Below are 27,075 nucleotides of genomic sequence, written 5' to 3'. Positions count from 1 at the left end.
TAATCGTTTGATTATTGGCATCAAAAAATCAAGATTGTTGTGTAGTAGGCAAGGACAACTATATACATGTAATTGTAAACTTTAGTCCACTACTTCAGGAGTATGTTAAAAATGAGGTTTTTGACAGAGTTATTTGCCCTTGAAATGTTCATTTCTCAATTTGCCAAAATGATATGGAAAATCTTTTCTTTTTTTCTTGATTCTGATTGTCCAAATATTCAAATTAAACACTTTTGCATAGAATATATTTTCCCACTGCCTGATTCCTACAGAGATTGACACTTAAGAAAAAACAAAATCATGTTTTATTGTGAATATCATTCCTTAAATTTAATTATAGTAATTCAACTTGGACTATTTTACATTTGAGGGAGTACGCTATACAAATTATACTTTTGCTTTTTTTTTTTTGCTTGTTTGTGTTTTTTGTTATTTGTTATTGAAAATGATACGAAAAATAAATTTTCTTTATTTCAAAACCCACAAGTGATGCATAGGGTTAAAAAAAATTAAAAAATCAAGTATAGAAACGAAAATAGAATCAAAGAATATGCACTGGATAAGAGTATTTACACATTTTGAAAAAAAAAGAAAACAAACAAACAAACAAATACAAAAACAAAAACAAATATAGTTTGAAGAACATTCATATCACGATGGAAATGCATTTGTATAAAATCGACATGTTATCTTATATAAACAAAAACTGACAGCACCTTATGTGTATTGAATGTATAGATACTTATGAAATCGTGCTAGAAGTTTGAAAAATACAAACAATGATTGATTTTTGTTGTTGCAACTACTACCATCAGAAAATAAAGATTGTTCAGACTCTATCGTTATAGCATCTTCCTTCAAATAGGAATAAATCAAATATATACAGATATAATCTGAGCTCTGCAATGCGGCCACGATAGGTCTGGTTACACTTACAGTTATTGAGTTATCTGTAAAATATATACCCTTACCCCAATGATATGTTTGACCTTGTAAAGACTCCTACAGTATTTATGCTTCAGTGAAAAAAGGCTAATTTGGTATTTTTTTGTTTAGAACTACTATCATTGATACTTCATGGGTTCTTTTGATGCGTTTGGCAATTTCATAACTGAAAAAAGCTAAAATGAGGATTTTTCTATTTTTGTTTCTTGAAGTCCTTTGAAGTTGACTCTACAACTTATTGCTCGACAAAAACGGCTTCAGTGAGGTATCATTCGATAGACAATACACATACCGACAGTGCGAATTCAAGAAAAGCGTATTTTCTTGTAAGAATTGTCCTAGAAAATAAATAATATTACTCCTACCCTACAAAAACAGCAGCTCTTTTTACCAAATAAAAAATGTAAGGGTAAAATTTGCTATGTTATAGTATACATAAACCTCATTGCACCCCATCCCACTACTCGTCAACCAAGATGAGACTTTTAGGTAGCCCTACACTTCCCATTTACGTCTTTTTGTCACCATAAAATAATCTGAAGTATTTTTTTGCTGCATTTTATACCTCGTTGAGGCAAAATCAATTTTAGTTGAATTTCTGAAATTCTGAAAATTCCCCTATTTCTGATTTTTCAGTAATTGTAACCCTAAAAAGAACATTTAAACACCTCACCTGAATTAATAACATAAGTTGGGTGCATCTTTATCTTAATTATGAATACCTCAAATATGAGTTTTATTGTATCAGTATGCTGTGAATGAGAATTCTGTTTGATACTGAGACCAGTTTTCTAGGGGTAGGAGTAACATTTTTTGTTTAAGTTCTTTCTGAAAATTAAATGTCTGAGACATTGGACTGCCTGGAAAAACCTATATACGAGTATGTGAATTTACTTCTTCCTGCAGAAAGACAAAAGATGAAGAATAAAAGGGAACAGGGGGTTATCTCAGCCCATGAACTGATTTCATTGGACCCTGTTTTCTAATTGGTTGTAATATAGATGAAAGGATACTACAATTTAATTTTGGGTAGTTTGGTTACATCTTAAGTTTCAAGTTCAAATAGGTTTCGGCATTCGGCTAAGTAGATATTCCAATGCGGACCTTTTAGAGTAGTTTTAGACCCATTTTGTACAAAACTGGAACGTTGAAATAGTACTTACTAGGTACGTGGACAGATGAATTGTCAATAAAGAATTTCTTGTAGGTAATAATCTAATGTTGTGTAAATTTGATCACAATTCAAATTTTGAGAGGTATCTAGCTTCAATGTCGTGCCCACATTTGCCCAAACTGATCAGGGTTCATCTTCTCCATTCATGTCACGATAGTCTTCATTTATAACGAAGTTGTGTGATAACACTCTATAGTTCCTAAATGAACTGTATATTGAACTACCATCCCGAGGTACGTGAGCACTTCCATGGTAAATAAAGTGTAAAATACGATATCGAATACTAAGACAATAGGATGTGAAAGTAGTAAACAAATATGCTTTTAACTTTTAAAGTTGATTCACCTAGTCCAGTGCTTATGAGAACCTCTATTTTTCCCCTTCAACCTAAAAAATTGAATGTCGACCAGTTGTGCCTAACCCCCTTACTATTCCCACTTAACAAATAAAATTAAGGCAAAAGGAAAAAGCACTTTTCATTTTAGTCTTGGACTTTAAAAGGAATGGTGACAAGAGTTTTAATTGATAAATGGCCCTTTAACGTAGCATATAGACTCATTCCAACACAAGCTTGCTTTCGTGAATATCTAATCAATCCCACCTTAAATCGAATTTGCAGAATCAAAATTCACAAATCAGCTACAAATAAAGAGCAAATCTTCTGTCAATGAATAAGCAGTTTTAAAAGTCCGACAAAAATGGTCGTATTTAGATACATACTTTAGTAACACTTGTTAACTATAAACTTCATATACAATTGCTTGTCATGAAAGGCAATTGGTCTGTATACTTTTTTTTTCGAGTTTTAGTTTCTGAGTTATGATACCTGTACTTTATTCCATCAAAAGTGGGATGTCAAAATTTTACATTCCATTCCATATTTTGGAATTGAATATAAAATTTTGAGATCCCACTTCTCATATGTTGGATTTACTTCAAACCAAACACAAATAATTCGTTGTTACATATTTTTTCTGGTTAAGATCTGTATATATTTTGGTGGGATATCTATTTTTTATGGAGTATTTGACTTTTTAATATCTTTTTTTCACATGTTGCACTGTGTTTCGGAACCCCTTGTACAATAAACTTCGAACTTTCCACAATTTGTTTTTACCTAATGGGTTTTTATACATTTTGAATCAAAGTTCTTTTGATTTTTTTATATTTTGTATGTGATTTGTCACAAGTCACACTGTTGATTTATTCCATTTCGTCCATGGGTGGACATAGGACGACTACAGTTTCTCTCCATTCGCTTCGGTTTTGGGCGATGGTGTTACAATTCTTCCACGTTAGTCCTACTCTCTTCAGTTCAGAGTTCAAACCCCTCCTACAGGTGTTCTTTGGTCTTCCTCTTTTTCTCACACTGTTACTTTTCCAATTTACTTTACTCAATACAAATGTATAGCAATAACGTTCTTAAAACATTGTGAATATTATCTTTTTTATTCTGACATTACATGCAAGTTGTATTTTGCAATTTCATTTCATTAAATTATTCGAAAAAAATATGCTTTTATGATTCCTATATTGCAGCAAACCTAATTGTGGTTTTCAAAAGAATTAACATTTCACGAAGCCTGTTCCATTTTTCTAATACAAACTATGTATTACATGTACCATATGTAAATATTACTCAGGAGACACCTTGCCTTTTCTTAAGCACAATCAGGAAGAATGAAGTCTGAAGTCTGTTGTACCATGGTACGGACAAAAAAATATTGTATAGTAATTTTTATTTGATGTGATTTTTTTGTTAATTTGATCGTCTTTCCTTCATACCAACAACTAGATTAGTTGTCCTGTACTACCATACTTTTTGCACTAAGTTACAACCCTAGATTTATCATTCGACGAGGAATGAATCGGCTAGCGAAATATATATCTCTATACAGCCTGGCTGTCTGAGTGACCGAGGATGGCGGACTGTGTACAGGTTGTGTTACCATATATGTCACAGCGTTACGAATATTGAAGGCCTGTGTAAGAAACAACCAAACCTTTGTCCTGCAAGTTAGACAGTTATATCATCGTTAGGATTTTGGCAGACCCTTGGTCTCACTAACCACCTCTAACAATTCAACGTGTCATAGTTGGTCATTTACCTTGTTATTTTGTATGTATTATTTTAGTTACTTTATGTTCATTGTTGTGTTTGTCTGTTTTCCATGTCTCAATTACATTCTTTTGATTTCCGCTAGAATCTTGGTTGCCTTGATTACTCTTCCATTACGTGACATGTTGAAAAGAATCTTTACTGTGAATACCCAGGACAAATGTTTGAAAGTTGCATAGCATTAGGCGGTTTGGGAAATATAATGCTTACAAAATCATAATGATAATGGTACGGTAATCGTAGAAGTTTCACAAATATGTTTGACATATATGGCAACACGCGACTGTTAAAAGCCTTTGATTCAGGAGATTATTCTAGAAATTAACAGATATTTTCTAACCCTTCTATAAATGTTAGGATTCCTAGAATTATGAGTAATAACGAAAGGTATTAATGTATCCGTAGGTTTGAAGTCTTTTGTACGCCACAATTCGTCTGTAGATATTATGTTTGCTCTGTGTGCTCTCGAAATAATGAGGTTTTCTTGGTAGTCTTAAAACGAAGTGTTTGTTACTCGGGATCGATCACTACGAAGCATATTCTTCTGTCAAGACTTAAATGGAATATTCTTTTTGTAAGAGACGGATGGTAGTGCCTGAAATTTTGAAATATAGATGAGCATCGGTTTCATTGCAGTATAAATCTGTTATGATATTGTTGACCTTCATTATCAAAATATCCAGAAACAGAAGATGATGTTCATCAAATTTCCATAGAGAATTTGATAGATTCATGTGTATCATTCATTTCCAGATGGAATTTGTTGACATCCTCAGGGCTTTTACTCCAAAATATGAAGCAATCATCGAGAATGTTGAATACAAATGCAAAAATCTTCGTAAAATGATAATCTCAATGAATTATACATTTTATCCTCTATAGCACCAATAATATCACATATGAATTTACTCATTTACAGAAAACCTTAACAAAATATTTCTTTGTGACACTATAAAGTGTAAAAGACAGACTTAAAATTCAATATTTAATAAATGAATACTGTCTATACCCCCCTAACTCCGCTTGCTTACATATGAATCGTGGATTATGTCGTGATAGTTGCTAGCAATGTTCCAAGAAAAAATACCTTTATCCGACTCCACTGGAATATATTCATTATTACTCGTTAGAAGACAAATAATGTCAGTTCAAAATGAATGAGTAAAGATATTTCTGATAATTTCCTAAACACTATTAATATGCCACGCATTAAAATCATATTCAATAGCTCGAAAAATGTCTTATTCAATGAAGGAAATACGGTGTTGAATTGGCTTCGTTTATTATTTCTTAGACATCAGTACACTTATTCCAAAACATACATGTATTCCCACTCCAAGTGCCAAAATAGCATAATGCCATTTGTTCGTAGTTGGTGGTAAATGTAGAAATTGCTTATGAGGATGTCTTAGTCGGTACTCATCTAATATCGCATCCTTAGGCTGGTTTGTATTTATTTTAAATTTGTTTTCCAACAACCATTTGGTATGAGGTTCTAAAATATCGTGTGAAAACCTACAATTTCCATTGTTACATTTCCCTAGAAACCATGTTTTACAAATATGTGTGAACCGGCAATGAAAGTCACCATCTAAACATCCCGTGTGATTATAATAGCAACACGGTCCTGTGACATTATCATCTGCAAACAAAGTCAATTTCTTCTTGCACCTTTGTCTGTATTCTTCTAAGAGGGCTTCGCCATTTTCGTCTGTGACAAATCCCAATTCGAGCAGAATCTCGCGAGATTGGTCTGTGACAAGATCATGGTTCTTGTCACAATATTTGTCACATGGTTCGTCATTCATTATGAATTTGGCACATACATGTGGGTACCTGCAATTGTTGACATCGTGTTTCTTGTTTCTGTTGTAATCAATACAGGGAACAGCCACAAACTTAATGTTCCTTCTACTTGTGATCAGATGGTCTGAAACATGTGTTAAAAGAATGTAAAACCGATTAGACAATACAGAAATAAAAAAATAAAACAATAATCGACTTGAAAATTATTGACTCAAAGAAGTAATTTTTATCATCTTTTTCTTAATTTTGCAAAATTTCATTTCCGAAACGTTTAACGGCTTAAGTTTGTTTTGCACCAAAGACGTCAGAGTTAATTTTGTGTTTAAATCATTTTTGATTTTCTCAATTTTATTGAGGTCGATCGCTTAAGATTGTACACTCTTTTCATTTTTATAATGGAGTATAATTTGTATCCCGAGATCAAATTAATTGATGAAATGTCCTGGTAATTTGCAAGCTTGCAAATATCAAAGCGCCAGCATCTAGAAGTAAGGGTCATGTGTTATATGTATTTTATTACTTTTTTAAATGTGCTGGTATACAGTCAGTTTTGCCATATTGACGTACACCTGGTTCATTTTCCAAGTTTTTAAGGTTCGGGTTGTGTGTGCTATTTTCGTTTTTTTTTTTTTTTTTCATGTTCTTTGTTGTGCGTGTTCGTATTCTTTTATCCCTGGAATTTAAGCGGATTGTTGTTATGTCTACATACTAGTAACCAAAGATCATTAACTAGGCGAGTCAATGAGCATGCTCGATATCCGTTTCGCAAGCAAATTATATTGCCCCCCTTCCACCCAGACTAATCTTGCAAGAGTATATGCCAAGCATGTTCACCAACTATCCCCAAACAAACGGATTTGTTAACATCAATAAAAATGATCATTTGCTTTCCGTGCCCATGAAAACTGTCTATTTTTTCTGTAATATGTAGGTGGCAAGCCATTATTCTTGCTGTATATTGTATGCTGATATTCTCTTCATAATAACACGAAGGGGGTTCATTGCTTGCTTAAAGTTTTTTATTTTTTTATTTTATTTTTTTTTTATTTATTTATTTATTTTTTTATTATTATTAATTTTTTTTTTTTTTTGTATATCGTTATGGCGTATCCATCTAACCAATTTGTTCACCATGTCATAGTTTTACTTTACCCCGGACGTGTTACCATATCGGTGCACCTGGTCAATTTTAAAAGGAGATGGTGTTGCTCGTACGTATTTATTTTAGTTACAATATGTTCTTTGGTGGCGTGTAGAATTTCCTTGTCTGGTCTTTATCCTTTGAGTGTATTCTTTTAATTATACTCGAATCTCGGTTCCATTTATTTTTCTTCAACAAAATGTTTTATTCAGTCTTTATAAAACCGTAAAAGTATGGGTTCGCCGAAGAATCATACAAATGGTAATAAGTCAAAACTGTAAATTCATATTCAATTAGTGATTGGAGAATTTAAGTAATAAGGAAAGAGTCGGGGAAACTAAGAAACGATTGCCTGGTTATATAATGAATAAAAAAGCGAGGAATATGTTTCAATAGAAATCAACTAAACTGTTTTGACAAATTCCGCTTTTTTTAAACCTAAGATACACAAATATTCTATCATAAATGGGAGTTGCTGAAAGATTTATGATGCAACTAAAGAAGGTCACTTTTTAGGATGTTCTTCAGTAAACCTATACTTAAAGCATACTCCACTTTATTCGCGGATGCATGTGTAAACTCAAGATGTATGTGCATTTACATTTACCAGTTGTATCGTCGATTGCGTTAGTAAGAATGGGAACCCAGTCCATAGAGTCGCGGTCAATATTCAGGGTTGTATGCTTCATCATCAAGTCTGGAATTATACCATCATCAAGCTTCAAAATAATTGGTTTATATCCTTTGCGTTCTATTTGATAAATCTCATTTAGATCGAAAACATATTTGCACAATCCAATGTTTGAAGAGTGTTTTGATAAGAGAAACGCTACTTTTATCGACCGAGTGATCTTTTCACAAATACTTTCTAAAATCCGTCCACCAGGCTCGCAATCGACTTCGTAGATGGTACACATGTACCCGTTCTTAGAAAGCCGTTTCTTAATGTCCTGTGCAGTTTCACTGACCCACAGAATATGAAGATATGAAAATTCTTGCCTTGAGGCAATGTAGTTGGTATGGTTCGGGGAATGTCTTCCCCTTTCCCTTCTATGTTAATTTCCATTGTTAGGTGATAATTAAAATTTGATCTGAAAAGAAAAAAAAATAATGTCAAGGTGTTTTGCAACCGTATTCAATTGTCATTTCAAACACGAAGTAGGAAATAATCGTTGCTATTAATAATCGTTTCTCCTTCACTTTGTACTGTGAAAGTACTGTTGTTCGTGGGGTACCAATTTGTTTGGTTTTCTGGAGTAGACCAAACCACAAAATTGGGTTTCAAACGAAAATGAGAATCTCATTGGTGTTTATACTGAAAGCCTCAAAACCACGAATTCAAAAATCTACGAACTTATGTTTCTGTCCAAATCCACGAAAATTGGCATCTATGAATTAAAATACTTCCACAGTATTTCCTCAAGCAGATGAACAAGTTTATAATACATTGTAGCTATAAGATTAAAGATCTGTGACCTAACCATATCCCTTGAACGGATGGTGTTATAAATATGTTTGAAAAAAACGGAAAAAATATCTTTGCATGTAGGTGTGTCCGTCTCATCAATCAAAAGTGTTAGTTTTATCTTAAAAGAATAACTAAAGACGGACAAAAGATAATCAATCAAAAACACCTTTATGTAACCGTGAATAAAAATTTTCTAAATGCATACACGTGTGATTTAGAATACATGTGTACATAGATGCATGCAAGCTGTACAACAATTGTTGGAATATTTACTAAGGTTATAGTAAAGAAGAGTGTGTATTTTGATTAATGAAATGCAATTCAGTTCATACTTTCTTCAAATGTCCTAATCACAATCTATACATATACCCTTTAAGTCGTTCCTAGAATGGAGCGTGCATACGTTATATGAATGGAATTAATGGTCGCATTCATGAAGCAGAATAACCGCGACCGTTTTAAGAAAAAAAAAAAACAGAAAACTAATGCATATCATTATGTTTAGAAAAATAGGACGACGGATGTTAGTTTAATATACTAGTAAACAGTAATTCTGAGACAGTAGATAGCAGATTGTGATATTGAAAAATCAAAAACATGATGTTTAATTGTGTGGGAATAAATTAACTTCCTCTGTGTCATCACGTTGTTGGACGAAAGATTTATATATGTCGATGTATGTTGAAACCATTTTGAAGCTTTCATGGATATTTGTACAAGTATAACTAATAATAGCATTTAGTTTGATAGTATGAAATTAATTAATTAACACACAATATATTTACCTTTGATCTACGAGCAGTCTTATAACCTTGAATGCAATATCGATAAACCAGGAATTCCCAAGTAAAAATAAATATGAGAAGTTTAAATTAGAAATGGTGTGATCATTAATCAATATGCATGTACTGCAATTGCTTTTTCAATATACAGTTCCAGAATTTGGATGTACGCTTTGTTTCCTTTCTATTTTCGTCACTTATAATGAAAATATCATTTTTTGGATAAGGCATTGGGTTTAACTAGGATTTTTCTCTATTGTTACTTACGTTTTTTTCTATGTTTTATTTTTTAATTTATAACGAGAATAGGTTGGTGTATATGTCAAAGAGACAACAACTCACCAGGATGAAAATGTCTAAGGCCACACATTGGTCTTCAGTGAACGACGAGGAAACCCTCACTCCACAAAGCAGGCTGCAGTTGGCCCCAATATACACAGGTACAGCGAAAGAGTTGCCCTATATACTCAAGTAACACAAAAAATAAACTAAAGGTAAAAACGAAACAAGAAAAACAGAGACCAGAAATTTCTGACTTGGGACAGGCGCAAAAATTGGGACGGGGTTAAAGTATTTTGGCGTGATCACAATCCTTCCTCTTTAAAATCTGGTCATTTGGAAAAATATTACTCATTTTAACACACCTAAAGATCAGCTCAAAAAGATATGAGTCCCTTGTTACAACGAAAATAAAGAAACTGAATATGAACAAATTTACAGACTAAGGACTACTAGCAGTTGACTAACATGCCAGCTCCAGACCAGTTTAAACCTACAAAAAGTTATGTTCCCATCGTATGTAAAATCAATACCAATTCTTCCCATGTGGGGTTGAGTAAATCATAAGTCATACAATAAGGACACATGTACAGCCCATGTCATGCCAAAAATCTCCTTTTATATATAGTGTTTTCACTATTACCTGTTATAAAATGGGTACTCGGCACACAGTATATTTTGTTACTCCAATTTCAATATGTTGGGGTATTTTCTTTAATGTTTACATCTTTGCATAATTCACTATAATTAAAGACATATTAAGTGGTTGGCGTTTCGTATATAAAATAAATAGAAGGAAGTTCAGTATTATCAAAATAAGCAGGGATAGTTTCCTTAATAGTATGATTTAATATACCAGCAATCGTTATCAATATATTGATTGTACTTTTGAATTATTAATTGCCGTTATTTGGATATTTTTGAACGTGTCCTATCAAACAGAATCTGTATGCATGTCTTGCTTTTCATCTTCTGGAGCAATTTAAATTAAAGTATTTCTCCAGTCTATGAAACTAGTAAGTTACAAGAATGCTCATCTAAAGAATTTTTGTTTGTACAATCAAAACTACGTCCGTTTAAATACCTTAGTCGACAGCTAAGAATTCCTTCGAATGAGAAAGCTTATTACAAAACTATCATACGACTATGGCACATACGTTTAACCACGTTCAACATTCATGGTGTCACTGTGAAAGTATTATAGTTCGCGGGGTATCGATTTTCGTGGATTTCCAATTCAACTATAAGATCACGAAGTTTAGAATCTACGAACTAACATTTTTCTCTAAAACCACAAAAATAAATTCCAACGATTAAAAGTACTTTCATGGTATGTAAATTACATCGACTCTTTTTCTTTTATTTTTGTATCATCTTCACTGCTAGTTCCATTAAAATGATTCGAACAGAGCTATCACTTGATGTACTTAAAAACGCGATAACAGGCTGCCAAATGCAATTGCGTGTGAAAAAGACCTTCACTCCGAGACAGGTGTCCTTTTGGGATTCAGTATCCAGAGCTGATATGCTGATTAGTGGGTAAATCATTATATCTGTTTGTAAATACATTCTCCATGAGTAATCATTTCTCAACCCGAGGTGGCAAAACTTTTTTTACACACAATCTTATGCAATCACGTTAATATATCAATTACACCATAGATAGTGGAGAAATACTTTAAATAAAAATAATCTGATGGAGAAGTCTTCTACCATGAAATCTGTAGAAAATAAGGAAAATGTAAATAATAAACATCTCCAAAAATTTAATCATTGCCGCTGGAAAAAAGTTACAAGTATTATAACCGACGGCATAGAAAGGGAGGAATACCTCTCTCACTCGAGGAGTTTTGGGTACTAAAAGAGCAAAAATTATTCTCTGGTCTGCTGGTTTTTCATACTTACTTGATTCTGGAACAAAATACAGAACTACTCAACTACAGAACTTTCAAATTTAAACACAATGATGTGGACAATAAAATACATGTTATGTTCAATTATGTTTTACAATGCTTTATCAATCCAGAACTATGGCACTTTTTCCTTTGAAAAAGTCACAATGAGGTTGCAAGTTTTTAAGTACAGAACAACAGAAAAATCATGCTGAGGGTGCGAACCTGTATTTTTCCCACTTTTCTGTATGATGCAAATGCTTTCAGTTTTTCCCCATTAGTGATTTGCTACCCAAATGATGAAGGGGTTAGGGAAAGAGGATACAAAATTTGAGTTGTTCTGAGGAGGTTAAATTTTAACAGAAAATATTCTACTGTAGAATTCGACATTAATGTTTGGATGTTACATACCTTCCCCAAACAGATACCAGCACAAGATTAATGTAGAAACAAAAAAAACACAATAAGCTTCAAAATTTATATCATCATGGATTCCAATAAATATAAAACAATTTTAGTTTTCAAATATTTTAACAATAAGATACAACAAATACATGATTGTATGACAGTACCTACTGTACTTGTTTGTCAATACACATTTTTTAGTTAGTAAATTTTCTTGAAAAAAAATTTGCTTCTTGTTTTGAAATATTGGAGGATTTCAGTACATCAAAATGTCACATTTTTCAAATTTAACACATTTTATCAAGCAATTTTTGTCTCTACCTTAAATACTAGTATATAACAATAATTATCAAAAGCATTACAGCAGGTATAAATACAGTTTCCTCTCTTAGATCTACGAGGTACCTGTATTACTTCAAGCATTATAAGCAATTGTGAGTGTTCCTTTTTACAAAATATATTGAAATTCTTTGAAATTCATTGAAAAACACCACTGAATAATCAGATCCCTAACTGTTGCCATGGTAGATATTCTTCATATCTTTAACTTATCATTTATATATTAATTTAAAAAAGAAGAATTTTTCTTTATTAGGATCTATTATCATACAATTTTAAGTAACAAATTGCTTTTCATCTTGTATCATTCTTTACATAAAGAAGAGAAATCTATTTTGTTTCATCATCCTGCATATCCACTGATACATATATAGGAAGCTCTGAAAAAGGTTTAATGTCCCAAATGGCACTTTTATATTCAGGACTCAACAGAACTGGCTAGCACATGCCATCTTTTTTACTACCAACATCATACATCTTTAACTTTTTCATCATATACTTCAAAAAAGAATTGAATCTAATCCATAACAACAAAATAGAATAAAAATAAGGTGGAAAATAAAACTAATATCACAAGCATCTGTCCTATTGCTGAGTGTTATCATTATGCCTTGGCCTGTTTAGCTTCTTTCTGGTACAAAGCCAACATTTTCTTGATCTCTCCAATAGCCAATCCTGGGTTCAATCCCTAAAAAAAGATAGAGTTTTTAAGACTCTTCATCTCATTAAAAGCTTATTTTGGGTTCAATCCCTGAAATTAATAACAAATGAATTTTAATCTTCCTGGGTTACCCTGAAAAAAGAAAGAAAAAGATTTTAAGAGTTTTTGTCTCATTAAAATCAAATTCAGGGTTTTAATCTCTGAAAATTATATCAAAAAGAGTTCATTTCCCTTGGTTCAATGTGTTTAAAGAATTTAACACACCAGGGAAAGTTGTTTAAGGAAGTTGCGCATACTATGTACAAATCCTAAGTTCAACTATCTAATGGAAAAAATTAATAAAATACAAAACCAGTCTTTGTTTTTTTATCTAATCTCCCCCCTGACAATGACCCCACAAGGGCAAAGGTTAAAATAAACACATTTTAACATGAACAACCTTCCAACAAAATACACATGGTTTCCTTGATTACTCTTCCAAGAAGAAATTCATGCATTGTTTCATGCATTGTTACATAATATATTTAGAGCCTTCAAAGAACATTGAGTTATTGCAACATGAATGAATGGACAGACTGCTTACCAAAATATGCAACCCCCTCACTGGATGGGCCTTTAAAAATGTTAACAAAGAGGCAAGTAAACTTGTGCTTTTCAATGATTCCACTTCTAAAAAAAGTTGTCTTTGTTTTTTAAATTATGGTGAATAAAACAAAAAAACGGTAAAGAAACAGAAGGAATCTAACAATGCAGAGAGTGCAAGACCAAGAAATCTCCGGCACCTGTGGGTAAGATTTCAACTTCTTTCCTGAGGCCCTACAGAGTATTGTAATCTTATCCTAGGATGTCTGAGGTTTTCTTGTCTTGTACTTTTTGGTCATGTTTGATATTTTCCATGCTTTTAAAATGAATAATTGGAAAGAGTGAATAACCAAAATATTATCACGTGTGCCGAAGAACGCCTAGATTTAACTAGAATGCAGAACTTGTTCCGTGCACGAATTAAATCCTCAAGCATTCTTGGAACGAGTGGTCATATTTTGGTTACTCACGATAACCAATTGATTATCCTATTTATTATATAGATTATCTTCATAATTTATCGATATTTTCAACATGAATCTTGAATTCTGTGATTGGCGGATAGATATCTATATTGTGACGTTTTGGCGGAAGAAAGTCCGAGAGTGAAATTATCGAATTTATTTCACAGTGTGAATTATCGAAATTCATCACACTGAGAACATTGGATAAAACACTGCTATTTATATAATAATTATATAATAAATACAGCAATTCAGAACACACTACTACATTTATTCTTTTGGATTTACAGTACATCCTTAAACTTTTTAGAGTGACACCACAAACACTGCAAGTTTTATCTCACCTTGATAAAGGGAAGTCCTTGTGTCAAAAGGGAGATAATTTGTGGGTATTCTATCATTACAAACCTTGGGACAGGTCTTAGTACAGTTCATAATGGTATGACATCTGTATACAGAGAACTTGTCTTCCATCATTGAAAGTCTCTCATTGGTGAAGTCATCTCTTGAGTCTACCATCCACCTGTAAAAATGTTCTTGTACTAAAATTTTAGGTTTATTTAAGGAGAAAATTGTTTCGGTCTTGAAGAAAAAACCTCAATCACATGGTGCACACTAAAATGCAGGTTATCTTTAAGTGTGCAACACGGGCATTGAGGTTATTTCAAATGGACCAAAAAATATAACAGTCATAAGTGACATAAGTGTTGTTCAAATTGAAAATCAAGAAATAAGAAAAATAAATGATTTTGAAAATAAGTCAATTTGCTCAGAGGATATATAGTGTTCATGATAAATGCTATATAATGATCAAATTGGGATGGAAATGCAGCTTGTATGCTTTTCATAGCAATGATCATTTTTATTGATATAATTTTCATTTTAATTCTAGTATCATAAAAATAAAACACATTTTCATTCCATTTCTTGCTTCACCTTTTTACCTTTATAACTAAGAAGTTTCATTACAATTTGAATACATGTAAATAACTATAAATTCAGTGGTTAAGTGTAATTAATTTGTAATAGACAGCCAAGCAAAAGGCAATTAAAAGGGGGAATTTTTTTAAATTTAACAACAGGGCCTCAAATTAGTGGTTGTGGTTCCAGGTCCAGGACCCTCCATTTCAGAAGCCCTGTAAGAATCAGACTTATAAAAGACATGTAAGCCTGCATGAGTACTGCAGGTCCCTTATAAAAGACTAACCTGTAAGCCTGCATGAGTACTGCAGGTCCAAGATATTTGTCTGAATTCCACCAGTAGCTTGGACAGGATGTACTACAGCAAGCACATAATATACACTCATACAATCCATCCTGCAACAGACATGTAGTACATGCACTGTAGCACTGTAGCATTTACCACAGAAGCAATCAAATATAAGTCTGAAATTTGATTCCCACTCCAGTATTGTACAAATCAGTTTGTCTGTCAGTTCAGTAACTTTGTTTATTAATAAATGATTATAAATAACAATGATTTGGATTGGTTCAATTGAAACTTTACGGTCCATTGCAAATTATGCTGATCACTGTTTTTTTTTTTGGAAGAATAAGGCAGTGGGTGAATCATGGTGAAAAAGGTCTTTCAATGAAATCTTAATCAAAGTGTTATCTGAAATGCAGAAATGGCATTCATTTCTTTTTTTACGTGTCACTAATTCAAGGTATAAATTATATGAAATGCATTGCCATTTCATCATCAAAGGGAGATAACTCTGAAGTTTAACATGAAGTATAAAGCCAAAGGTTCATATTAGGCAGTTGAGATTAATGTTAAAAGCCAAAATACTGTCAGTGGGATATGTAAGTCCTGTACAAACATCTATAAATGATGGAATACTGCTCACTGAGTTGACCTAAGGTCAGAGAGAAAAAAACTCTCTGTTTAAGGCTACCTTACCTATCCTGGCACATTTTATTGTATTTTTTTAATGAAATGCCACTTTCATTATTCAGTTGAGCATCATCAAAGTCAAGAAATCCTCCCATAAGTGCCTACATAAAATCACTTTTAAAATAAATTTTACCTTCATCCCCACCCTATTTTTTCATCCAATGTTACCTTAAATAGACATATATATATATTTTCTCTTGGCTTGAACAAATGGTATAAGGTTACTTTTTTATATATAATGTATACCACGAAATTTTTCCTTGGCATTTTTTGCTATTCAGGGAAAATGTATATGTACATTAGATTGTATAAAAATTGCATTACCTTAAATATCGTTTTTGTGATATTTGGTGAATGAAATTTATTTCACTGCATACTAATTAGGGGTGGGGGGTTCTTGGTTCTGTGAAACCACAAATTCCTGCATTTAATCTATGAAAACTTATACCCTTGAATAAATGTGCATGAATAGAATATATTTGAATGCCATTTAAGGCCAAAATTACCAATAACAAAGAAAGACAAGTCATAAATCTTCTCTTTTTTTTATGTGCCCTTAATTCTTACCAGTTTAGCTCTGTCTTTAACTGACTGTAGGTACTGTTCTTTTCCAACATCCTTGTCAGATCCGTCCTTCTTTTTCAGATAAGGCTCAATGGCTCTGTACTGGGCATAGAAGTTACTCATGTCCTAAATATAGGTATGTTGAAACTAATACCAATAGACAAAACCAGGTATCATAAGTACAGTACAGAGCAGCTGGTATGGAGTATGATATTTAGAAGGTTTTTCACACTATAGATACAACTGTTTTTTCTAGAAATTCAAAACGTTTTTTTTTTATGAATACAAAAATAAAATAAAATACATAAATATGGTGAAAAAAGTTCACATAGATGATTTTTTTATCTTATAATAATAATAAATAATAAGTTTCTCCCTGAAGTTATGCTCTTCAAATTATTAATTTCAACACAAAATTTGCCAATACTACCAATATATAATAATATGTGAGACTTATGGCAAAAGGGATTTAAATGGAAACATGAGGTTCATTGTGCTACATATACCCCAGCTCATACAGGAAGTTGAAGTTGCTTACAACAAATGCCCCATCAATTTTAAACCACACCCCAAGTTTGAAATTAATCCATCCATTACGAGCTGAGAAAATTGTGATGAAGTTTAGGTTTACAGAATGATGGATGAACAAGGTGATTCTAATAACAATCATTGAGTGAGGGTATATACAATATGTAAGCTTTTTTTAAAAACTTTTCTTAGGTTCCATATACATGTAATAAACCACTGAACTAAACAACTACATGTATATAGTAGACTAGTACTATCCTTTTAAATATACTTACAGGAACAAGATCTTTAATAACATACATGTGTGGCAAGGGGTAGATCTTTACAGCTTTACTTGTGTTAGGGTCGATTTTACTGTTAAATAAAATACAAATACTTGAATATTAATTTAGTAGGTTGTTTTTAATGGCTTTCTTGTGAATAATTACAATTTTTTTTTCATTATTCAATTTATCATTTTCATGATTTGAGGTAATGGAGAATACAGAGATATTCAAATATTCTTTTATAAAATGACATGAAACTCAGAAAGTATTGTGTACATTAATTCTTGCACTAATGTAATTTTTGCAGAAAATGCAATTATAATTTCTGTGGTTTTGATAAATATCCAGGCTTAATAATGATTAAAATTCCATAATGCTCAAAAATAAAAATGTTGCAATACTGTAAGCTAATTCATTTTTACAACAGATATAAACATGTCATTGTCAACCTACCATAGACATGCCAATGTATTAATTCCTCCAATGTTCATAGAACATGACCCACAAATGCCCTCTCGACATGACCTTCTGAAGGTCAGAGTTGGATCCATTGTATCTTTGATCTTGATCAAAGCATCAAGCACCATAGGGCCACATCTACAACAATAGGACAAACAATTAACAAAAACAAAACATACTGTTATGAATGAAAATATGTTTTAAGTTCATGTTTCACATATTTATTAAGGAATATCACTATTTTTTTAACAGACTGTACAAAATAACATGTTCAAAAATTAGAAACATTCCTGATTATTCAATTTCTAATGGATTAAGAAATAGTTAGCCATCAAAAGGGTATTTTGTCTGAAATTATTTAAATCCTGGAGTGCAGACAAATTGATGTTAATGACATCAAAGTACCAAAGCAAATTATACAAAATAACTTAGTTTGATCAAAGAATACCAACCAACTAGAAAGCTTGTTACAAACCAAAACAAAAATGATTGATAACATACATAAACTAATGTAATGTAATTTACTCCGAAGTTTACTCAAACATATGAAAGAAATTTTAATCTATTTATGTGTAAAGCTTTTATAATTATAGGTAAAGCTATACACCTGATTAATATGTTCAAATTTTATCAGATTCCCAAAGTATTTTAAATGACAACATAAAATAAAATTAGGTCATTAAGATAAAATCAAAACAACTAAACAGTAATTACTGTAACTAAACTGCATATACTGTAACAATTGTAAAAAGTACAGTGGACTCAATTCTGTCTTTTTGTCTATAAAGATGAAACAATTCGGCATGAAATTGATGTATAACGATACTTTTGGCCAAGTTAGGATATGATACAGGTTAAAATACATCTTTTTTTCAAACAATTGATGAAATTACTAGGCAAATAGTAAAGTAGGATATTACTTGTGAGGAAAAATTCATTAATCTTTGTTAAGATCAAAATTATTGACTCTAAGAATGAAACCTAGCTTCAACAAACCTTACCAAATTTAAATCTGTTAAATATTCTTAACTCCAAAAAAAAAAAATTATATATATATAAATCAGTATGCTGTTGTGTATCATATTGTTACCCTTGTGTTACAATACATATCGTGAGGTACACGTAGGTGTATCGCTGCAGCCCTATTTGTCAATGAAAATTAAATTTCATCAGCATAACCAATAAATACACATGTAGTTACAAAACACAATATGATCACCTCTAATTTCTTTGTTTTACAATTTTAGTTCTTGACGAACTTCTTCCACAAGCAGGAACATGTCTAGTAATTCTATATGAAACCTTTTAAACTTACGTGTTCAAATCAACTTCATAAGTCTGTACACTTGGCTTGTCACCTTGTTTTTCTGGATTCTATAAAAAAAAAAGGTACTGTCATAAAACATTAATAAAATTAAATCCACTTCCCGAAAGTCATAAATTATCTTGTGTCTTTCATTTCTATCTAAAAAACGGTGTTTTTTTTCATACAGAAGTCAATAGCAGTTTCACAAGCACTACCCACAGGATAAATGCCTTGTTGTAAATTATATTAAATCTGTTGTGGAAAATTACCATCTGATGCATAAAAAAAAATTGTTTGCTCTTGAGATACTGATGGTTTCAGAAGTTGTACATAATTTTGTTTTATTTTCCTCCTACTTACGTATCTATAAATTGAGAACTTTTTCATTCGTGGAGCTGGTGCAGTAGCTGCTGCTGTCTGTGCACATCTTGTCTGAAAGAGATAAATCTATGTTCAAAATTCATATGCATATAAGTACATGTACATTGCAAGAGAGCAAATGATAAATGAGATCGAATTTTTATGATTCATCATATGTTTTCAGCTTGATACAACTACAGAAGTCAAACCATGAAAGGTTGAGGCAGACTAATTACAAAAGCTATGAAATAAAGAGGCGTCGATAAAGAGTTTGGAAGACTTCAATGCAGAAGAACAAAATTCATGAGGTTTGTAAACACGTTTCAGAGATTACATGTATCATATAAAAGGCTACATGTATTTTTAATCCTGTTTGGGATTTTGCACCGCATATACTTTTTGTTTTTAAAAAGCAAAAATTATCACCAGCGCCAAAACCCAAAAGGGATTACATGTACATTTTGTATTTATCTGTTTACTTAGTATAAGTTCAATAGCAAGCAACTGAAGCATTCCCTCTTCCTTAGTAATATCAAAGGACAAAACTTTGTCATTAAATAAAACTTTTAATTACGGTTTTAAAATGCACTGACATTGACATTTTATGTTGTGTAACCTCCAGGTAGCATTCATGAACAAACTGTTTTTATAATTATTTGAACAAAAAAATGAGCATGTGACATGTATAGTCACTGGTATTTAACAGTCTACAATTTCAATGTTTTAATTTTACAATATGTTCACCTGAAATAGTTGCACCAAAGCTCTCTTGGCAGGAGCTATTTTCATCACAGTTGAACTTGCCATTTTCCCTATTTTTATGTAAGCAGAAATGCGCACTTGGCATTTCCGGTAAGATCGACTTCCGCTTGTTTACAAATGGCTGACTTTTTATTCATTTGAAAAATGTTACACGCAAAATAACAGATAAAGTGCATTGTGATGTGAAAAACACACAAAACACGAAAAAGCGAATAGAAGAATATTCGGTTTGTTTAAAGATTCATAAATTTAAAGTACCAAAAGAGGCTTCTTTATGAATACTCGTCATTTTATTTTGTTGTCATGCATGGACTTGCCTTGAGGCTTGATGATGATCAGTTAAACAGCAATCTGTTTTTTTTATCATTTTGTCAAGTAATTTTACTATAGACGGTAAAAACCAGTTTTAGTTATTACTAGTTATGCTTACTTGTTGCAATCCGGCATGCAAATAGTTCAATGTGAGGGAATTTTAGCCCCATGATTGACAAAGTTTTCTCTTAACTTGTCTAAGTCTAAAATTAGAGAGTCCCAGCTTATTTTCAAAATGTTTTTCTGGAGTCTTGTTCTATGAAATTTTGTTATGTGTAGATTTTATTAGGTTACAATGCTGCCTTTTTTAAGAGCTGTCCAGAGGGTTGGAAGAATACCACACAGTGACACACTTGTTATCCTTACCATTTTAAAAATTTTCCCTTTGATTTAATGTCTGAAAATATTAACAGTGCAATTAAGTTAAACATTGAATATTAAAAATCAATTACAAAAAATGTCAACATATTAAAATGAAAAGCAAATGATGGGAATTTCGCCTTATGTGAAAAAAAAAATGATACCCCACTTTACTCTTCAAGCAACATTTGAAGCAGACTTTTGTAGCATACAGTATATTGTTCATGTAATATTTTTATAGAAAAAAATCCTCAAAAATGCAATGAGTAATACATTTCCATGTAACTGAAAAAAATTCCTTCATGGTTAATACTATTCACCCGATACATGTGAAACAATATTTTGTTTAGTTTCATCAAATGGTCTTTCAACAGTACACCCAGAGAGGGAGGTTTCTCTTACATTTATTTTGGTGTTCATTCGATCAGAGTCCACTCCTAAAATCCTTTAGGTGATTACTCCAATCTGAGAGTGTTTTATTGCCTTTTTGGGAGTATTTGGGAGTCACTCCAAGTATTTTATCACCTTGTGTATTGTAGCCATGTTCACCTGACAGGTAAGACAGGATGTAGGTGGTACTTCAAAGGATAATTAGGGCAATGAAAAACTGCCAGCATGGTGTATTTTATTGCCTTTTGGAAGAGGTATGCCAAGATCACTCCAGGATTTTTATGGCATTTTTGGGAATTTCCTGGGGACACTCCAATAAGTGACATCAAAATGGGAGTTCCAGAATCTATACTCTCTGGGTGTAGTGTAATTGTAAATACTTTAGGAGGAGTTTTACCTATGAGCTTCAAAATATGAAATCTTTTGTATGCATATAGTGATAATTTATTGCATTGTACACATCTATACAAATACTGTATAATGGAAATAGGTATGGTGTATTTGTCAGAGTGACAACAACCCCACCGGGATGAAAATGTCAGCCCAATGTACAATACACTCAAGGACACTAATGCTACATCATACACATGTATATTCAGGTTTTTAATTGTGAATGGAGAATCACTGACCTGGGTGTGAAATTCAACCAGCACTGTGAAGGTACCGGTAATCTCATTTATCTCTGACCTCCAAAATTAATTGGGGACCGCTGAAAATCACAAAAGGGGAGTCCGGGGAACTTATGAAAATTCTCAATCCAATCGCTGAAATCTATACTAGTAATATGAGTCAATAGTTAAATCAAGCAGTCGGCACAATAAAACAGGGGTTGAGACGAATAGCGTGTGGTATTAACAATTGGCAAATATAGTGTGAAAATCATAAAGACATTTATCGTTGATACATTCTTTATAACTGTCCTGTTTTGAGTTATAATTAATTGCAGTACATTTGATGACCAGAGAAACATGAAGGAAATTGTACAATGTATATGTGTTCATTTAAATTTCTAAAAAAAATAGACAACTGTGTGCGAGGTTTGTCAAGGGATTATTTTTATATGGGAGTAAACATTGGTTTTTTCAGTTATTAAAGTTCAAAATCATTTAACAGAACTTATCATGAAAATAAAGATACAAAATGTCTATGTACATGTAGGTTGTATTTCAAATGTACTTTAAATTAGAAATGTCTCAGAGTTCAAATGAAGCTTTTTTAGCAGTCGAAAACAACTGGCTGAGGTCGCCGTTTCGTATTGTAACTTATAATTATGACAGACAACACACTGCAAGTGGAACATGAAAAACACTTTCCCACACCAAAATTGCACTAGTTCTGAATGATGGGAAAGTGGGATCCTAGAACACAGTGACACAGTGTTTTCAGTATACATGTACATTTTTGTACTAGATGTACATGTAAATTGATGCTGTACACTGTACGTACATGGTCAAACCAATTAAAACTAGCTCTTGTATTTTGTCCACTATGTTCCCGCATTGGACAAATTACAAGAGCTAGTTTTAATTAGATTGGTCCATGGTTTCAGTATTAAATGCTTTTAGGGGCTAACTCTGATAGAAACATATTAGTATCATTAAAAGTTTCAACTGTCTTGTAGTAAACTGTACCCAGTAGTCATAATTATCCTGTCCTGCATTAATTGTATAATTAAGTGGCAGACTGGAATAACTTGTAACATTATATCAGTGTAAGCCAAAATTAAAAAGCAAGACTAATGTTCTCTGCTTTTTCCAACTTTCTATGTACATGTTCATGGTACAAATGTGGTTATGTTTTTATGAGATGATTTCAGCTACTGTACGTACATGTAACAAACTTAATGTTTTATTTATTTTTGATTTCAGGTATTGTGAACATGGCAACTCATTTCATTTGTCAAGCAACAGAACCACTTCCTCATAAATTTCCTACTTCAAGAGTTCCAGAGAGAGGTCATGGTGCAGTTTCTCAGTATGAGGTATTGAACTTGAGAGACAAGCAGCACTGCCACTTTCCTCCCCCTGGATGGAACACATCGGAGAGCTCTGAGGACTCGCTGCCTCTTTTCCAAGTGCCTGCACCATCATGGAAAACTACAACTAAATTGATTGGACCAGATCCTTCTTTGTGTATCACTCCAGAAAAGTCTCTTGCTGGGAGAGTGTCCGGTCAGCTAGGTCAGTTTCAAAGTGCTCCTGTTCCACTAAAACAATCAAGTCATGTGATTGACACTAATTTAGATTTGACTTTAACACCAGAAAAAGCTACAGATTCTAAAGAGCAAAAGAGTAACTTAAGAAATGGAATGCATGATGATGGAAAATCAAAAAATCAACACAGGGTCAGATTTGAACTGGACAATTCAAAAGGACTAAGTGATAGTGGAGAGGATTCTTTCATTCTTCAAAAATCAAGACAAATGAAACCATATAAACCAGCTTCTTACAGCGATAAAACAAATAAAGAAAACATTTGTGAAACAGGGGCAGTAACTCATGGTAAACCTACACAATATACAGTAAGTAAGGTAAATAACCGAACTGTCTATGTTCCTGTGAACGGCAAAGGACTTGCTAATCATTTTGAAAAAGCCTCTGAAAATCAGATTGTTGAAGAATCCCTAAGTAAAGAGCAGGGAATCGAATCAGTGCTACCTGAGGTTGTATATGACGAACAATTAGACTCTCGTCCAGTGTGCCATGTTCAAAACCCTAAAATCAGTGAAGCACAGAAAGTAAACAAAACTGCAAAGAGAATTGACAAAGTCAAGGAAATTCAGCAAGAAAAGGTGTACATCAAAGGTGAAGGTGAATCAGCCCCTAAACGTAAAGTGAAAATTAAACGTGAAAACACAGAGCACCCTTCATTGAACAATTATAACTTTCCATTTTCTGATGGGATTCCGAATACATCTGAGTATGAACATGTATTTAATAGACCAGAGTATAACAGTACATTACGGATGAGGACAGAACTACAACAGATAAAGGATAGCCATGTTAATGTGTCGAAAGCTTTAGAGAAAAAACTGACATTGTCTGATACAAAGAGAACAGAGATCACAGAAAAGGTATAGTACACTAGTACATTGTACATGTACATTTATACATTGTGTAGTTGTACAGGTTTGTGTTGTAATGTTTGTACATTGTATATATTGACTCAATTTCAACAACTTCCTATTTAATACATTTTGTACAAGAACACAAACACAATGTACATATACAAGAAAACAAAATATTCCTGAATTTTGAAATGCTCATAATGTATTGATCAACTGCCAATGACTACTGTCGGTCTGTATCTTCATCCACAATAGTAAAAAAAAGTGAAGGAGTAATCAAGAACATGAAGTAAGCAAAAATTGATATGGATACTGTTACATCTGGAATTTGTCTACAAAATTGTTAAAATAAAAAAGAGCAAAATTGCAATAGTATGTACAATGTACATGTAATATACATGCAATAATTTCTGAATGTACATTGCCCCCATGGTCATAGGAACCACAGGTACATTACCCCCATGGTCATAGGAACCACAGGTACATTGCCCCCATGGTCATAGGAACCACATTTATTGTACTGACCATTAATATTTTCTCCAATAGTGTTACATGTACACATATTATCAGTCACAGAAATATGATAATTGATTGCAGTTTAAAATAAACTTACATGTACATGTTAGTAGTATTTTTTTTCTTGTTTTAGGCTACTTCCAAGGTGAATACAAAGGAAAGTATGTTTTCTGGTTTAGTAAGCTTAGAGATACCAGTGGAGGATCTGTGTACCAATGTAGAACAAAGTAAAGCTGGTCAAGTTTCCAGTAAAGTCTCTAGACCAAAGTCTCAGGTAGGGTCATAGATGTGAATTAAAAATTATTTTATAAATTTATGTCAAAAAAACCTGTGCTACTGAATATTGGCAAAAAAATACCGAAGCGTCAGCATTAAGAGATCACAAACATAGGGTTGTAACCAAAGGCTTCCTTGATAAAATGATACGTACTATAAATTTCCACAGTACGTATAGGTTACATGACTCATGAGTGGAAGTTGAATATCGCAAAATGTCAACTCCAGTTATTAAATATGAACATCACAACAAACAAATCTCCACAAGTTTGTTATCATGTTGAAATTAAATCACTGGAGTTGATATATTGCAATATTTAAATTTCTTGAGTTATGAAATCTTTTTCTAGGATTCCTTTAGAATATTTGGCTACTTGCTTATGGCATCTGTTCTGGCATCTTGCTGAAATTCAAGCAAGCATTAATATGTTTTAAACCATGAAGTGTAAACTGCCACAAACTGTATTATTTCATATAACATATTCATATATGTACTTTAACTTTCAAAAAGGTGAATTAACTGCAATCAGAAACTGAGAACAATTAACTGCAATTGAATTGAAAACTGAAAATTGCAACAAAAACAAATATTTTTGCTTGAGTATTGCTACATTCTTAGCCATATTAGCCCTAATAATGATCAAGGAGAGTTCTAGATTCCGCTTTCTTTGGGTAAATTACCTTTCCATTAGAATTTTTATTATTGCCAGGTTATTTCTTATTTTTTTTACTTCAAATAAATTTGTTGATATTAATCCATGTAATTTTGTATTAAACCAATTTTACTATTTTAACAGACTTCCAAACATTCTAATGAGCCAGACCTGATGGAGTTTTTCACACCAGAGTTACAAAAAGAACAAGCAGAATTTTCACTTCCTGGACTTTCAACGCCATCAGAATCCTTATTGACTGCTAATCACAGGAGAGCATTTGATTTATATAGACACAATAGAGTTTGGGAAAATAATAGTTATTTCAGTGCTTCGAAAAAGTAATTGTATGTACCGGTACATTGTGTACATGTATAAATATTAAAAGTCGGTTTAAAATACTAGGAAATATAAATACTGGTGCACATTAAAAGTCAAGTTTTATATAATGGGTTGCTAGATTTACACTGAAAAGTCTTTACATGGCTTTAGGTAAACTCAGGTATAAATTAATCTACTTTTGAATAGTTGTAGGTTTTGTTTATGGGCTAACCTAAAGAAACAATCTGTTTCCTTTCCAAAGTTTATATTATCAAATTTGCTTTTGGTAGTAAGATATGGGAAGTAAAGATTCTATGCAGGTAGAGTTTGAATTATTACTTCACATGAAATTAAAGCGCATGCATTCATGGATGCTAAATCCAGCATGATTAAATCAGAATTTTACCGTTAAATTTCAAATCAAAGCCCTGTTGCAACAAAATTTGAAAAAAATCCAAGAATATATTTAATCAATAGTGGTGTCACGATCTATTGTGTTTGTAGTTTTACAAGAAACTAAGTAACATTCTCTGAGTGAAGAATTTTTAGGATTGGTAATTTGTCCATGTTATATTATCACTCTGAACTGTTTGTAGTAATTTTATATTTATTGTGATAATGTCTATACAATGTTATGTACATTAAAGAAAATATTTTGTAGTAAAATTTTCATTATGCCTCAATTAAAAACGAAGCAGTATATAGCAATCATGTCTGTCCATCTATCTGTTCTTCCATCAGTCTAATCTTCCATTCATTTATTCATACTTCTCCAGTTTCATTCCACAATTCTTCAGAAAATTGCTGAATGGACATTGATGCAACTTGCACACATTCTATATTTTATGACAAGTCATACCCTGATATTGCAATTTGTTATACACACTTTCAGCAAAAAATTATTTCTTGTCTTTTCCCATCTTTCCGTAAGTTTAAAACCAGTTGTCATTTGAAAAAAATAAAACCTGTCCAGTTTCATAA

General features: G+C 32.2%; 3 protein-coding genes across 4 annotated transcripts; 1 reads left to right on the top strand and 2 right to left on the bottom strand.

Moving 5' to 3' along the window:
* Positions 1-5,088: 5,088 nt before the first annotated feature.
* On the bottom strand, positions 5,089-9,538 carry LOC148601113 (uncharacterized). Its single transcript, XM_088555882.1, has 3 exons — positions 9,439-9,538; positions 7,793-8,276; positions 5,089-6,168 (listed from the first exon to the last, which is right to left on the bottom strand). Exons 2-3 carry the CDS (start codon positions 8,100-8,102, stop codon positions 5,522-5,524), a joined length of 957 nt encoding a protein of 318 aa, XP_088412008.1. The 5' UTR covers positions 8,103-8,276; positions 9,439-9,538; the 3' UTR covers positions 5,089-5,521.
* A 2,532-nt stretch (positions 9,539-12,070) lies between these two features.
* On the bottom strand, positions 12,071-20,288 carry LOC148601112 (succinate dehydrogenase [ubiquinone] iron-sulfur subunit, mitochondrial-like). The gene is made up of 9 exons (XM_088554918.1): positions 20,182-20,288; positions 19,438-19,509; positions 19,087-19,145; positions 17,766-17,909; positions 17,322-17,400; positions 16,522-16,644; positions 15,265-15,374; positions 14,466-14,580; positions 12,071-13,038 (listed from the first exon to the last, which is right to left on the bottom strand). Exons 1-9 carry the CDS (start codon positions 20,242-20,244, stop codon positions 12,955-12,957), a joined length of 849 nt encoding a protein of 282 aa, XP_088411044.1. The 5' UTR covers positions 20,245-20,288; the 3' UTR covers positions 12,071-12,954.
* Positions 20,289-20,293: 5 nt separating this feature from the next.
* On the top strand, positions 20,294-26,760 carry LOC148601111 (uncharacterized). 2 transcript variants are annotated; one of them, XM_088554916.1, is made up of 5 exons: positions 20,300-20,426; positions 21,752-21,921; positions 23,130-24,334; positions 24,978-25,118; positions 25,918-26,760. In XM_088554916.1, the coding sequence occupies exons 2-5, from the start codon at positions 21,849-21,851 to the stop codon at positions 26,116-26,118; spliced, it is 1,620 nt and encodes a 539-aa protein (XP_088411042.1). In that variant the 5' UTR covers positions 20,300-20,426; positions 21,752-21,848; the 3' UTR covers positions 26,119-26,760. The 2 variants fall into 2 exon arrangements, with proteins under 2 accessions (XP_088411043.1, XP_088411042.1); XM_088554917.1 differs by lacking the exon at positions 21,752-21,921 and having other exon boundaries at positions 20,294-20,426.
* The last annotated feature ends 315 nt before the right edge of the window (positions 26,761-27,075 follow it).

The sequence above is a fragment of the Perna viridis genome, chromosome 12, assembly GCF_037379345.1.
Source record: "Perna viridis isolate PV_CMFRI_1.1 ecotype Kerala chromosome 12, ASM3737934v1, whole genome shotgun sequence".
In the NCBI taxonomy this organism is placed as follows: domain Eukaryota; kingdom Metazoa; phylum Mollusca; class Bivalvia; order Mytilida; family Mytilidae; genus Perna; species Perna viridis.
The sequence above is the reverse complement of the archived record's forward strand: the minus strand, read 5'-3'. Positions and strand labels throughout refer to the sequence as shown.

Coding starts and splice junctions, on each gene's coding strand:
- LOC148601113 (XM_088555882.1), bottom strand. CDS start 8,102: ATGTGTACCATCTACGAAGTCGATTGCGAGCCTGGTGGACGGATTTTA. Junction 6,169..7,792: donor CGCAATCGACGATACAACTG/GTAAATGTAAAT, acceptor CACATGTTTCAG/ACCATCTGATCACAAGTAGA.
- LOC148601112 (XM_088554918.1), bottom strand. CDS start 20,244: ATGGCAAGTTCAACTGTGATGAAAATAGCTCCTGCCAAGAGAGCTTTG. Junction 17,910..19,086: donor TATGAAGTTGATTTGAACAC/GTAAGTTTAAAA, acceptor CTATTGTTGTAG/ATGTGGCCCTATGGTGCTTG. Junction 17,401..17,765: donor AATACATTGGCATGTCTATG/GTAGGTTGACAA, acceptor TTTATTTAACAG/TAAAATCGACCCTAACACAA.
- LOC148601111 (XM_088554916.1), top strand. CDS start 21,849: ATGTATATTCAGGTTTTTAATTGTGAATGGAGAATCACTGACCTGGGT. Junction 24,335..24,977: donor GAACAGAGATCACAGAAAAG/GTATAGTACACT, acceptor TTCTTGTTTTAG/GCTACTTCCAAGGTGAATAC. Junction 25,119..25,917: donor TCTCTAGACCAAAGTCTCAG/GTAGGGTCATAG, acceptor CTATTTTAACAG/ACTTCCAAACATTCTAATGA.